This window comes from Filicampus tigris, chromosome 17 (genome assembly GCF_054856515.1).
Source record: "Filicampus tigris isolate MCC_2025a chromosome 17, RoL_Ftig_1.0, whole genome shotgun sequence".
Classification (NCBI taxonomy): domain Eukaryota; kingdom Metazoa; phylum Chordata; class Actinopteri; order Syngnathiformes; family Syngnathidae; genus Filicampus; species Filicampus tigris.
Genome location: NC_141233.1, coordinates 16,229,664 through 16,241,716, shown reverse-complemented (window position 1 = coordinate 16,241,716; position 12,053 = coordinate 16,229,664). Strand labels below are relative to the sequence as shown.

General features: G+C 45.9%; 1 protein-coding gene across 2 annotated transcripts; it reads right to left on the bottom strand.

Moving 5' to 3' along the window:
* Nucleotides 1-6,155: 6,155 nt before the first annotated feature.
* LOC147133731 (lysosomal proton-coupled steroid conjugate and bile acid symporter SLC46A3) lies at nt 6,156-11,899 on the bottom strand. 2 transcript variants are annotated; one of them, XM_086012624.1, is made up of 7 exons: nt 11,804-11,899; nt 10,862-11,084; nt 8,971-9,603; nt 8,730-8,860; nt 8,171-8,254; nt 7,920-8,076; nt 6,156-6,635 (listed from the first exon to the last, which is right to left on the bottom strand). In XM_086012624.1, the coding sequence occupies exons 2-7, from the start codon at nt 11,060-11,062 to the stop codon at nt 6,594-6,596; spliced, it is 1,248 nt and encodes a 415-aa protein (XP_085868750.1). In that variant the 5' UTR covers nt 11,063-11,084; nt 11,804-11,899; the 3' UTR covers nt 6,156-6,593. The 2 variants fall into 2 exon arrangements, with proteins under 2 accessions (XP_085868750.1, XP_085868749.1); XM_086012623.1 differs by having other exon boundaries at nt 8,730-9,603.
* Nucleotides 11,900-12,053: the final 154 nt, after the last annotated feature.

Here is a 12,053-nt window from a genome sequence, read left to right as displayed (position 1 = left end):
GTAATTTTGAGTTGCACGTTACTGTAGTTGTCTTCCAGGTGGCAATAATGTGCATTATAACCATTTCTCAACTTTCCCATTATATATTCTATATTCAGTGCAGAGCATAAAAATGTAAAATAATTTCATCCATTTGCTGCTGTGGTTGAGCTCCAGTCCTGCAGAGGGCGGTCATGTGTATTTCAAAGTAGTTCTCAACTTTGTCTTTCGTACTTTCTAATAAAAGCAAAAAGACTATTAGACCATTAAAAATTCGAATAATTTTCTGTCGCACGTTGATGTAGTTGAACTCCAGTTCTTCAGGGGGCAGCAATGTGCATTATAAAGTGGTTGTCAACTTAATGATTTTTGATCGATGTGAAGCCTCGCATTTGTAAGAGCCTGACTTGCCTTCCCTGGCCGAGGTCACAAACGTCAGAGTAGCCGCGCACGTGACCTACGCGCCGCACGCCCCCGATACATGTGATGCTGAGCGCGTGCGGCGGGCGTAGTAAACGCGTTAAATCAGGTTAAGTCCGCGATGGGACGAGACGCGCCGGAGCCGCCACGCATTTGCCGTCAAATTGGGGTTTTAATCCTAGGTTAGGTATTTCTAATGAGGGCTTCGAGCATAAATTAGGGTTCCAAACAATGCGTAGAATTTCTGAATAGGCTTCAAAGGTTTCAAGATCGGTTTAGGGTGTCAAGCCTGTGTTAGGGTTTCAAATCAATGTTTGAAGTTGCTTTCCATTGGCTTGTGTTAATCTTCCACTGGCTGTTGACAGTCATTTGTGATGACATCATCCACTACTCATTTACATGCGTAGACATACATGATTTCTTCATCTCAGATTGGATGTAGTTGAAGTTGTAGGACAAGTAATAGTCTTGTGTCGCACAATTGGCCACTTGGACTCGACCACATGTTTGGCTAGGTACCCTCATGCGCGTGTCTTCGTTTCAACTCTGAACCCCCACTCGCGCACGCGTGTGTGTGTGTGTGTGTGCGAGACATATTTCTCCAATTACGCTTCAGTGAGCCACAATGAGCTGTGTGAACATTTTTCCGCCGAGTGTGCCGCTTCCACAGCGAGATTGGAAGCAGACGTGTGTGTGCGTGCGTGTGTGTTAGCTGGCCAGCCAGGAAGGGGTGAAGGCAACTTTCTTCTGCAGGTGTGCCACTTGTCAGCGTTTGTTTTTGGACGCAATATTTGCCCAGTCGTGTTGCATTTGCGGCAATCGACACAATTCCCGAGACTGTTTTTCTTATTTAATGCGGTGTTGTGATTTTTAAGAAGGAATTCAAGCATTAAAAAAACACACGGAATTGAGGTGTTGCTCGTTGCTGTTGATGCTGTTCAATTATAGTCCTGTAGGGGGCAGTGATGCGCATTACAAACGTGCTCTTTCGTGGTGGTGACTTCATGCCGCCTAAGCGCAACGAGTTGTTTGTTGTCGATTAATGGCATACATGAGTTTTGGATTTTAAATGTATTTATTTTAGTTTATATCGTGCCCTCCAAGTATTTAAAATAAAAGTAAACCGAAGCATTTAAAAAAAAAACAAAAAAAAAAAACAATAAGAACGGATCAAAATGAACACACTTGCCCTAAAAAGTCATTCAAACTAAACCAATTTCGAAAAGTCACAGAGCCGATTGGAACCCAGAAGTTGCGACCTGCGAGGCCCGAGTGCATGTCAACCTTTTGTGGACACGACCGCTCTCGCCCGCCTTGTGGCGTCACGCGGCCTCGGTGTTGACTTTCCCGATGACAAACTTGCTGGTCCACTTTTTCGTCGCGGCTTTTGCCTTCCGAGCGCGGGGGCCTTGCACAGAAATAGTGGCCAGCGGTCGCTGATTACACAGCTCGGCCGCTCTGATGTGGACGGACGAACCAACGACAGTCCAGGCGGCCTGGCGCGTTTTCACGCACACGCGCGCACGCACGCGCGCACGCGCGCCACCTTGTTTTTCCATTTGCCTGTGTGCAGGGAATGATGGCAAATGCAGCTGATGACAAACATGGCGACCAGTCCATTGTTTTGTCTGTATATGCTGCAAGTTTGGGGTTGGAAGAAGATTTTTCATGATAGCTTGAACTTTGTTTCAAGGACAATCACTGTGACAAAGACAGACTTCTTTTGTAGTTTTACTTTAAAAAGTTGGTCGATGGCTCATTGGAGAAATCCAAAGTAATTTGCACACTTTGCAAAGCCAAATTCAAATACCTGTTACTTTTACGAACATAAAATGTCGTTTTAGCTCTTGTTTTTTTTTTTTTTGCGCACTCTCTGAGTTGAGTTATTTTGTGAATGGATTTTTTTGTTTAGTTTTTTTGCTTAAATGTTATTATTTTGTTGGTCTTGGTTGACTACAATAACCTTGTGGTTATGCTGAGCCACATGCCTTTTCTTAAAATACAGACGACAGACCTCATCAAAGCGTCCGCAACCATGTGCACTTACTCACAGAGGTCACAATGCGACTTTCTTACTGTGTGTGTGCGTGTGTGTGCGTCTACATCCGTGCACGTTTTCTTTTAACTCGACGAGTTGCGCAGCAGAAAAAGACACAGTCCAAAAGTAGAAAGCAAAACGACAACAGCAACTTGCGGTAAGTTTGTTTATTTTGGTGGCTTTTCCCTCTCCTTTGCAAAGGCAACCGAAAGTCCCCCTAAAAAGAGGCAATGCCAAGCGTAGCAATACACCCCAAAAAGATATTTCCCCCCCCAAAATTATGAACATTGTAATATTTACACGTTTAAAAGGAGGACTTAGATGTGTGTTTTATGTTTAAAGGGAAAGTCAACACAAACATTTTTTTTTTCAAGAATATGTTGTGCTGTCATTTTCAGTCGACAGAAGACAAAATGGCCGCCCCCAGAGATGGTACTTTTAAGTACAGCATTTGAATGAGTACTTTGACTCTATCTGGTCTTTTTCTTTGCCACAAGTATCTGTAGTCGTGCGCGAGTTCTTTCACCACCTCTGAGTAGGGTGACCAACGAGGCCAAGAGAGCAAGACGGTGAAACGCGACCAAAAGCTGCTGACGAGCGTGACGCTACGGAGGCGCGCGGGCGCGCGCACTCAGCGGACGTCCCGGATGAGCTCACAAGCGTGCGTCAAATTTTAGGAACAAACAAACAATGGTTGCGGCCGCGCCTGATTTCAATTAGTTCTCGTCTTTCTTCTCATAGAAGCGAGATCAAGCGAAACACTTCACGAGTGACATCGGAACGGCGCGGCCGTCACCAAACACGCACAGTTGCGCAGTATTTGTCTCTTTGCGCATGAATATTTACACACATCAAATCGTGAGGCCTCATTACACTGAATGTACACACAGTGGAGATCGGGACCACATATATATATATCACCTTAAATGCATTGGGAAAAATCAGATACATGGTGGAAAAAAAAAAACAATCTGGGTGAAAAAAATATTTTTTTTTGGTGTAGATTATTGTGTATAATGTCAATTCAACATTCATTGTAAAACACCATGTCGTTAGAAACACATTTAAAGGAAATTTAAACCCAAGCATTTTTGTCAAGAATATGTTCCCAGCAGGCCCATTAGTTGAAACACGGCATTCTGATTCATTTTGCGTTTTTTGAATATAAGTTAAGCACCAAAATGCACTCGTTTTTAGCCCTCTCTTTATCCCCTGCGAAGACCGACTAACTTTACCAGTTTATGGAGGACTGACCAGCTTGATGCATTGCACAATCACGTCTGCATTATACTGCCCGCAGGTGGCCGAGGCGTGCACTTCTACAAGGAGCAGCACAATGACCATTGATTTAAAGCAAACAGCGCGACAAAAAACTCCAAAATTCCAACCCCCAATCAATTTGGTATAGTGGACCAAGACTGTTCAAAAGTGGAGTTTTACCCAAAAACTGGGCTTGAATACAGCGACAAAGTATTTGTACTTGGTTACCTCCCACTAGCGACACTCAATGGGAGGAAAAATGCGCACCAAAAAAAAGGTTGCACGTCAAGGATTGATCATTTTTATGATTTGGGTGTTCCTGTGTGTGTGTGCGTGCGCGCGCGTGTTGCAGCCCAACTTGAGGAAACATCCTGGCACCGGGCTGACTTTTCCAGGTGCAGGGAAGTCCACGGTGCCAAAGGAACTGGGCTGCTGCTTTTCCATCTGGACGTGTGCGCGGACGCTTTTCAAACACTGAAGACCGGACTCGGCGAACACGAGCCAAGAGTAAGACCCGAAGACTGATTCCAGGTCTGCGGGACAGACGGAGTCGCGTTGCTCTCTCGGGTCCCTGACTGGTTCAAACTTGGTTCTAAACATGGTTCTTGATTGTTTTTGGACTTGGTTTGTCTTGGTTCTTGGCTGGTTTTTGACTGCTTGTCGAGTGGTGCTTGACTGGCTCCGTACAGTTCTTGACTGGCCCTTGATGTGGTTCTTAACTTGTTTTTGTTTTGATTTTTTGGGCTCTTGATTTTGGCTGCTTCTTGGCTGGCTATTGGGATGGATCTTGAAAGTTTTTGGAGTGGCACTTTGGCACTTTTTTTTTGTAGCTGCTTCTGGGCTGGTGCTTGACTGTTTTTTTTGACAGGTTCTTGGCTTGCTCTTGACATGGTTCTTCATTGGCTGTTGACATGATTCTTTCCTGGTTTTCAGCTTGGTGCGACTTCTTTTTGACTGTTTTCTGGCTGCTTCTGGGTTCGCTTTTTGACACATTGGTGACTGGTTCTTGACTGTTTTTTGACATGGCTCTCCATTGGTTCATAAACTATTTTTTGACTATAGTTCTTGACATGATTTCTATAAACTGCTTTTGGGCTGGTTCTTTACTGGTTTGTGACCGATCCTATACATGCTTGTTTTTTTTTCGCTGGTTTGTGGCTCGTTCTGGTTCCTGCCTATTTTCTCACTTCTTGATTGGTTATTGAATCAGTTTCAACAGTTGTTGTTTTTTTTTAAAGTTGTCCTTAACTTGATTCTGTACGTAGTTCTGCACTTGGTTCGTGACTGGTTCTCGACATGGTTCTTGGCTGTTTTTTTTTAAAAGGTGACCCTTGAACACAAAGATTTGCCCAGCCTTGACTTCATTTTATGAACACGCACAGAGATTTTCAACTCGGCAGCAGAGTGGAAAGTGTCTGCAGAAATGATCAAGAGGCTCCAGTGGCGACGGCCTTTTGCGAGGGGAGACATTGACGAGGGCAAACGCGCTACTTAAACGAATGCAGGAGAAGTCGGTTTCCTTTTGCAATGCATGCAGCGTACGAGAGTAAGCTTGGCCAGCGAGCCACATGCTGCTTCATCAAGTCTGAAGCTTCCTGTGGTTGTCCCAATAGTTTTGGCCATGTGGTGTAGCTCTGCACAGGTGGGACATGCCTGGATTAAGGTTTCGGGCCTGGTTTAGGGTTAGTTTCAAGAAGGGGTTGGGGCTTCAAATAAACTCAAGTGAAAGTTTCAAAGTATGGTTTCAAATGAAGGTTTTAAGTTATAGTTGAAAATTGCGGCTTCAAGCCCAGGTAAGGGTTTCAAAGGACTGTAGAAGGTTTCAAGACAGGGTCAGGGTTTCAATTTAAGACTTTCAAGCTAGGGTTACAATTCAAATTGGGGTTTCAAGGTAGGGTTTCAAATTACAGCCAAGGCAGGGTTAGGGTTTCAAGTAATCTTTTTCAAGACCAGGTTTCAGGTCTCAAAATAATTTCAATGAGAATTTCAGGTTGGGGTTTCAAGGACTGGGCAATGTTTTCAAGTAGGGTTTCAAGCTATGTTTCAAATTATGGTTTCTGGCTAGGGTTTTGGGTTTCAAAGTATGGTACCAATTCAGGTTTAGGGTGTGAAATTAGAACGATTGCATGGCAGGGTTAGGTTATCAAAGTGGGGTTTAAAACCAGGGTTAGGGCTTCAAGCCAGAGGTAGAGCTTTGAATGAGGGTTTTTACCCAGGGTTAGGGTTTACAATTTGAATTTCAAATTGTTCTGACTTCATAGTCGGGTCTGAACCCTGTGTTTGGGTTTCAAATTAAGCTTACAATTGCATCAAGTTTCAAACTAAGGAGGGTATTGTCCATTCTTGTATTACCGGTACTATGTGACAAGAGAGACCTCTAGTGGTCGCTAAGAGAACTGGCAGATAAACTGTACAGGAGACCAACCTCTGGTGATGGTAAAAAAAAACAAAAAAAAAAAACCTCTGGTGATTTGTATTAAGAAACAATTACACGTCAAACACACACACACACACAACTGATCTTTACATTTTTTTTAAATTAACATTTTCACTGAAAACGATTTGCAGTGTTAGTTTCCCTGAGGGAATGAAAGTCCTTTTTGCCTTTCACGTAGCATGCTAAATGCTAACGCTAAATGCCACACGTTTGTGGTGTTTCAATGTCAGAAAATAACCAGCGGAAGACAATCTGCTTGAGCTTTTTGTCCAGTGTGGATCCCTGAGGAAGTTTTGAGGAAGCTTAAGCAACAATTCCACACGAGAGCTTCGAAGCAATGGCGACGGCGAGGACATTTGTTGATTTGCTTTTCAGCTTAGCAGCTGGTCACGGTCGCTGTGGTCTTGGGGCGTGTCCTTGTCCGCTTGAGGACGCTCGTCCTCGTCCGCCGGCGCCGTCTCATCCTCGTCGGCCACGTCCACGCCCAGCGCGCACACCACGCTGGAAAGATGAAACCTTTCATGGGTCAAGTCTTCTTTTCCCACGAGACCGCTGACTAGAGCAAATGACCAGGATTAAGGTGTCTAATTAGGGTTTCGAACCCAGGTGAGGGTTTCAAAGTGGGGTTCCAAAATCACAGTTTCAAGCCTGGGTGAAGGTTTCAAGTTAGACTTTCAAATTAAGGTGCCAAACTGTAAGAATAATAATGTATTTTATTATTATGTGTTGGATTCTTGTGGACAAGGCCTGTTAGCGTTATTAACTTGTGGGTTTAGCTTTAGCTTTTTCCAAATCTACGCCCAACTTGCTTGATGTGCTTTACTTCCACATATGTATGCTAATGGCTCACACGCACACGCACACAAACTGTTGTCGAGTGTCTTCTCTCCTCATTGTGCTCATTGTTTACTAATGGAGTACTACTATTACAAGTACTACTTGTGTACTACTTAAGTACTACTTTTGTGTGCACTCTGCGCCAAAAAAAATGCACACAGGAGCACTCGCGTGCTTTTTCTAAGGTTGAGTGCAGTAACAAATGTGCACATTGACACTTCAAGAGTTTGCTCAGCACTTTTTCAGTTTTTTTTTTTTTTTTTTGGTCAACGGTTCCTCATACACAATGGAAAGTTCAAGTGCAGCCGTGACGTTTCCAGTAGGCTAACCATTGTAATGGCCGCCCCTCTCCGACCGCCCATCACAGCCGTCGTCGTGCGGGGATGGAAATGGAGAAGCGGTTCCCAGTAATACAGCTCCTAGAACCGGTTTGTTTTGACCGGGCTTAAAGCGCACTCATTGAAGTGAGCTAGAGAAGCGCAAGCTTTTGACGGGGCTCCTGACTGGTGCCTGGATAGTTTTGGGCTGGTCCCTGGCTAGCTCTTGACTGGTTTTGACTGCTTTTTCTTTGAACTGGTTCTTGGCTGCTTCTTGACTGTTTGTTCTCGGCTGGTTTCGGCTGCTTCTGGTGTGGCTCTTCACATGGCTCTTGACTGGTTTTGGGTCGGTTGGCGACTGGTCTTTGACGGGTTCTTGGCTGCTTCTCAACTACTCTTGACATTAGTCTTTGATTTTCCAACTTGGTTTGTTTTGGTTCTTGACTTCTTTTTGACTAGTTCTCGGCTGCTTACGAGTTTGTTGTGGAAGTTTGAGCACTGAACCCCGTGATGACTATACAACCTGCCGCCTCGGCTAGATTCTGTGTGACAATAGCAGCTCCGGCGTTACCTCCCTGACGCGGGAACTCTGCGTGAAAGCGTCCGTAGTTTGGAGGTCTCGCTCACTCACCCCAGAAGCATGGTCGGGATCGCACAGAGTCCGGCGCCGAGCAAGAAGACAAAACCCGGGTACCAAGCCACCGTGGCAGCGTACAAGGTGTTGAAAACCGCCGCCGACACGTTGGATGTCAGGACCTCCGCGAAGGAGAGCAAGGCGAACAAGGCGCCTGCGTAGGAAAAACAAACAAAACATAAGGGGGAAAAAAAAAACGCTTGAAAGGTTTCGAGGCGAACAAGCGGCGGAGACTCGCGGGCACTCACCCTGCTCGGACTTGGAGATGATTTTCGACATCATGGATCGCAGCACCGAAAAGGGCATGATGGACAGGAACATGGGAACCCTCGCTGAGGACACAGCAAAAATACAAGACGGCATGACCAAGTATTCATCTGGTGACACCTCGCTCTTCTGCCTTTCTCTCTGGGCCGCGCGCACGCTCACAGCCAACGACGAGGCGCTCTAAAGCGGCCACTGCAGCGGAATCTCCGAAAGGAATTTTGTGGGTGTGGGTTTAGCTAGCTAGCTCACTACACGTGTCAATGGCGACGAATAACCGCTGATGCAAAGAAAAGTGCTAAAAGTGGTTGGCAGGAGCAACCTATGCCCAAGCGGAAGTGTGTCTCGAGGCTCCGTTTTAGCCGCGCCCCCAAAATACTTATTTGGTCCGAGTCTTTGCGTTTTCGGAGATTATCTTCAAACAACGACAAAAAAAATGACAAAGAGTCCTTTCAACTCTTCATTTCAGATTTCATGTTAGAGTCATATGCTAACATGTTACAGGAACGTGGGAAGAAGTCAAAGCATGCGCTAGCATCTCACCGAGAAATATCATCAACGTGGTCTTGGAGAAGGCCATCATGGTCATGCCCGTGGCCAAAGAGAGGATGCCCACCAGCACCACGAGCAGCTGCGGGGTGCCGCAGTACGTCAACGCGGCCACGCCGGCGAAGCTGAACAGGAAAATGGTGGTGGACAGCGCCGCGCCGTAGCCAATGAGAATCTCGCTCCAGCACAGCGGCTCGTTGAGCTCGTAGAGCACCATTAAGGAGAAGCTGCCCACCGAGGCGAAGGAGAAGCTGGTGAAGATGGACACCAGGAGGACCAGCAGCGTGCGCCGCCTGGAGCCGGCCCTCGCAAACATCCGCAGGATGGCGGAGAACATCTGCCGCACGGCCGCCCGCCCGCCGGCGCCGTCGGCGTCACAGCGCGCCACCGTCTCCTCCAGGACGAAGACGGCGTAGAGCAGGACCAGGCACTGGCACGCGGCCGAAGTCAGGAAGGGCCCGTTGAAGCCCGCCGCCCTCAGGAAGTAGCCCGTGGACAAGGCGGCCACGCCCGACAGCAGCCCGATCATCATGTCCAGCCCGGCGATGCGCAGCGTCATCCGCCGGCCGCCGCCGCCGCCGCTCAGGTCGGCCACGTAGGCGAAGCAGCCGCCCAGGAAGGTGCCCAGGCCCCCGAAGAGGGCGGAGAGGAGCGAGGCGCCGACCAGCAGGTAGACGTTGAGCTGGAAGTAGGACACGAGCAGCAGCGACAGCGTGTAGAGCAGCGTGCCCACCAGCGGCAGGACGATGGCCACCTTGCGCCCGGCGCGGTCGCTGTACGCCACCAGCAGGAGCGTGAGCAGCAAGGACGGCGCGGCCGAAAGGATCTGAGAGTACAGCGAGAACAGGGAAGCCTGCTCCTGCACCTCCTGGGGACGTGAAACACAGAAATTAACATCAGGCGTATCATGGCCTTTGTATTGTTTATTATTTATTTTCTATTGCTTGTAAAGTGCTTTGTTACAGCTCTAGCTGTTTTGAAATACGCTATATCAATAAATTGGATTGTAGCTCAGGGGGCGGCCATTTTGTCACTTCTGTCGACTGAAAATGACATCACAACTACTCAGGGCTCAGGTAATGACCAATCACGGCTGAAGCTGAGCCGTGACAAAATGGCCGCCCCCTGAAATGGCTAAATATGAGTGGATTATATATTTATTATTATTATTATTATTATTATTATAATTATTATTATTTATCAGAATGCCTTCTTTCAACTAGTGGGCTTGCATAGATCATGTTCTTGAATATGTTTGGGTTGACTTCCCCTTTAAGTCTGCTAGCTTGAGGCAAACACATAATGAGAAGTACCATAGATGGGCTAATGAATAGCCAGTGTTATAACTCTTTAAGCAAGGAATATTTGAACAGCAGGTGCAGATTTTGATAATATACGCTCGGGGATATATTATTTATCCTCTGTGAAGAATGACTATGACTGCATCTTGCTGAGGGTTTGTGACCGTCTCCTTTGTCTCTGTGTCTGTCTGTTTTGAGCAACTGACGTTTTGGGTTTACTTGGTCCAAGTTGACAGTGTTTCTCTGCGTGTCAGATGACATGAACAAAGCAGAAGTACAAACGAGCAAAGTGGAAATAAACCTCCACGCACCTGGCCAAGTGACTAACTTTAGCATTGTGGGAACTCAAGTTGCAGTTAGTTGTCAGGCGACCTCATTTGCATGTCCCAAGTCAAGCCGGCGGAAAAATGTGCAGCATGTGCATGCGATTTAAAAAATGCATGCTTTAACTCTGACTGTAATTAATTGATCGCAATTAATGCACTAATTTGACAGCCCTGATAAGAATATACATAAAACTGCTCACTCCTGAGAAAGCTGCAGTAATATTGATTGTTCTTTGTTGAGGATAAAGAATATATGTCTGCATAGTATTTTGAGATTATATTTGAGTTCAAATTTCCATTGCTTTAAGGGTTATAACACCCCAACTGCCCATTTCGTTTTGCATTCTGTGTTAGCGTTAAGGTAGCAGAAGTAAGAGCTGTGTTTTTTCTTTCACATACACAGCAACTAATTGCCTTTTTTTGTTTGTTTGTAGGTTCACAGTTGCGAGCACTTTGCTTGTGCTTTTGCCGCAAGTTTATCTGATGGCTGACGACTGGCCTGGAAGTAGAAGGTCTGGTTGCCGTGGTCGCTGGCGTTGGCGGCGCCGCACGTGGAGGTGTTGTCAAAGACGGGGTAGGTGCTGTTGGTCAGCTGCTGCCACAGGCGGCGGTACACGTACTGCGACACCAGCGGGTACGTCAGGTACGTGGAGAAGGCGTACAGCGCCACCACAGGCTCCACCAGGTAAAGACCCTTCATCCTGAGCCGACTTTAGCGGGTCCTACAGGAAAGAAACACACTGTTGTCAAAAAACGCAGGTAAGGACAGTACTTTCGTTGTACTTTTTTTTTTTAATTGAGATTATTGCATTTATTGTATGCAATGAAACAAATGTAATTGAAAAATCAAGTTCAACAATTTAACATAAAATCCCTCAAAACTGCAAACTGTTAACACTGCACCGCTTCCAGCTCCATAAAACATTTTTTTTTCATGTCAAGTTATGCAGGTGAAACAAAGTGACATCGACAAAATATTTTTGCCTCGGAAGCACATACCTCGGGTCAAATGCTTCGATCAACCTGCTTTTGTAATTAAAAAATGTGCACCGTGTCTTTGGGACTTTTCAGCACCTTGTACTTGGCTCATTTCTTGTCATACAACAAAGTGTTTGATACTGGATTTATCAGTGCTTTAAAATCAGGCTCCTGACAAGGTTACATACAGCACGTTTTAAAATGAACATTGTCCATCGCTTGCTATTTTAACAACACTATTTGCCATCCAAAAACCAGAAAGTCTCGGTTCCCCAATCCAAAATCGATGACATTAGTCTAATGTTGTTATGACTTCTTGAACATATAGCGACAAACTTCCCTGGCACGCAGAAGGTTGCGTGCATAAGCAAAGAGGCCCACGTCCATCTCGAGAATGGACACAAACAATTAGGGAAAAAATACAATTTTAACACGTCTTGCAGGATGTACAAAGGCTTCTTACCCGTTCAAGACGAATTTATGATCTTCTTCGTCTCCGATCTGAACAAGGTAAGAAACCGGTCAAATGCCTTATCACTGGTAGAGGCGGTCGTGTTGTGAAACAATTAAAGCCCCGCCTACCTCTAAATCCGATTGGACGGCATTGCCTCCAAAAGTCCTCTTCCATTGGATACTCTTGACTCTTGACTTGAATTGTTTTTAAAAAAACGAGTCGGACAAGAACAATATGCCTATGTTTATTAAGTGTGATA

What these genes read in the sequence shown, in the direction of transcription:
- LOC147133731 (XM_086012623.1), bottom strand. Translation starts at nt 11,062, where the DNA reads ATGAAGGGTCTTTACCTGGTGGAGCCTGTGGTGGCGCTGTACGCCTTC. An exon ending in CACGTTGATGATATTTCTCG is followed by an intron (nt 8,255 to 8,729) that starts GTGAGATGCTAG and finishes CTGTGTCCTCAG; the next exon opens with CGAGGGTTCCCATGTTCCTG. An exon ending in CATCTCCAAGTCCGAGCAGG is followed by an intron (nt 8,077 to 8,170) that starts GTGAGTGCCCGC and finishes TTTCCTACGCAG; the next exon opens with GCGCCTTGTTCGCCTTGCTC.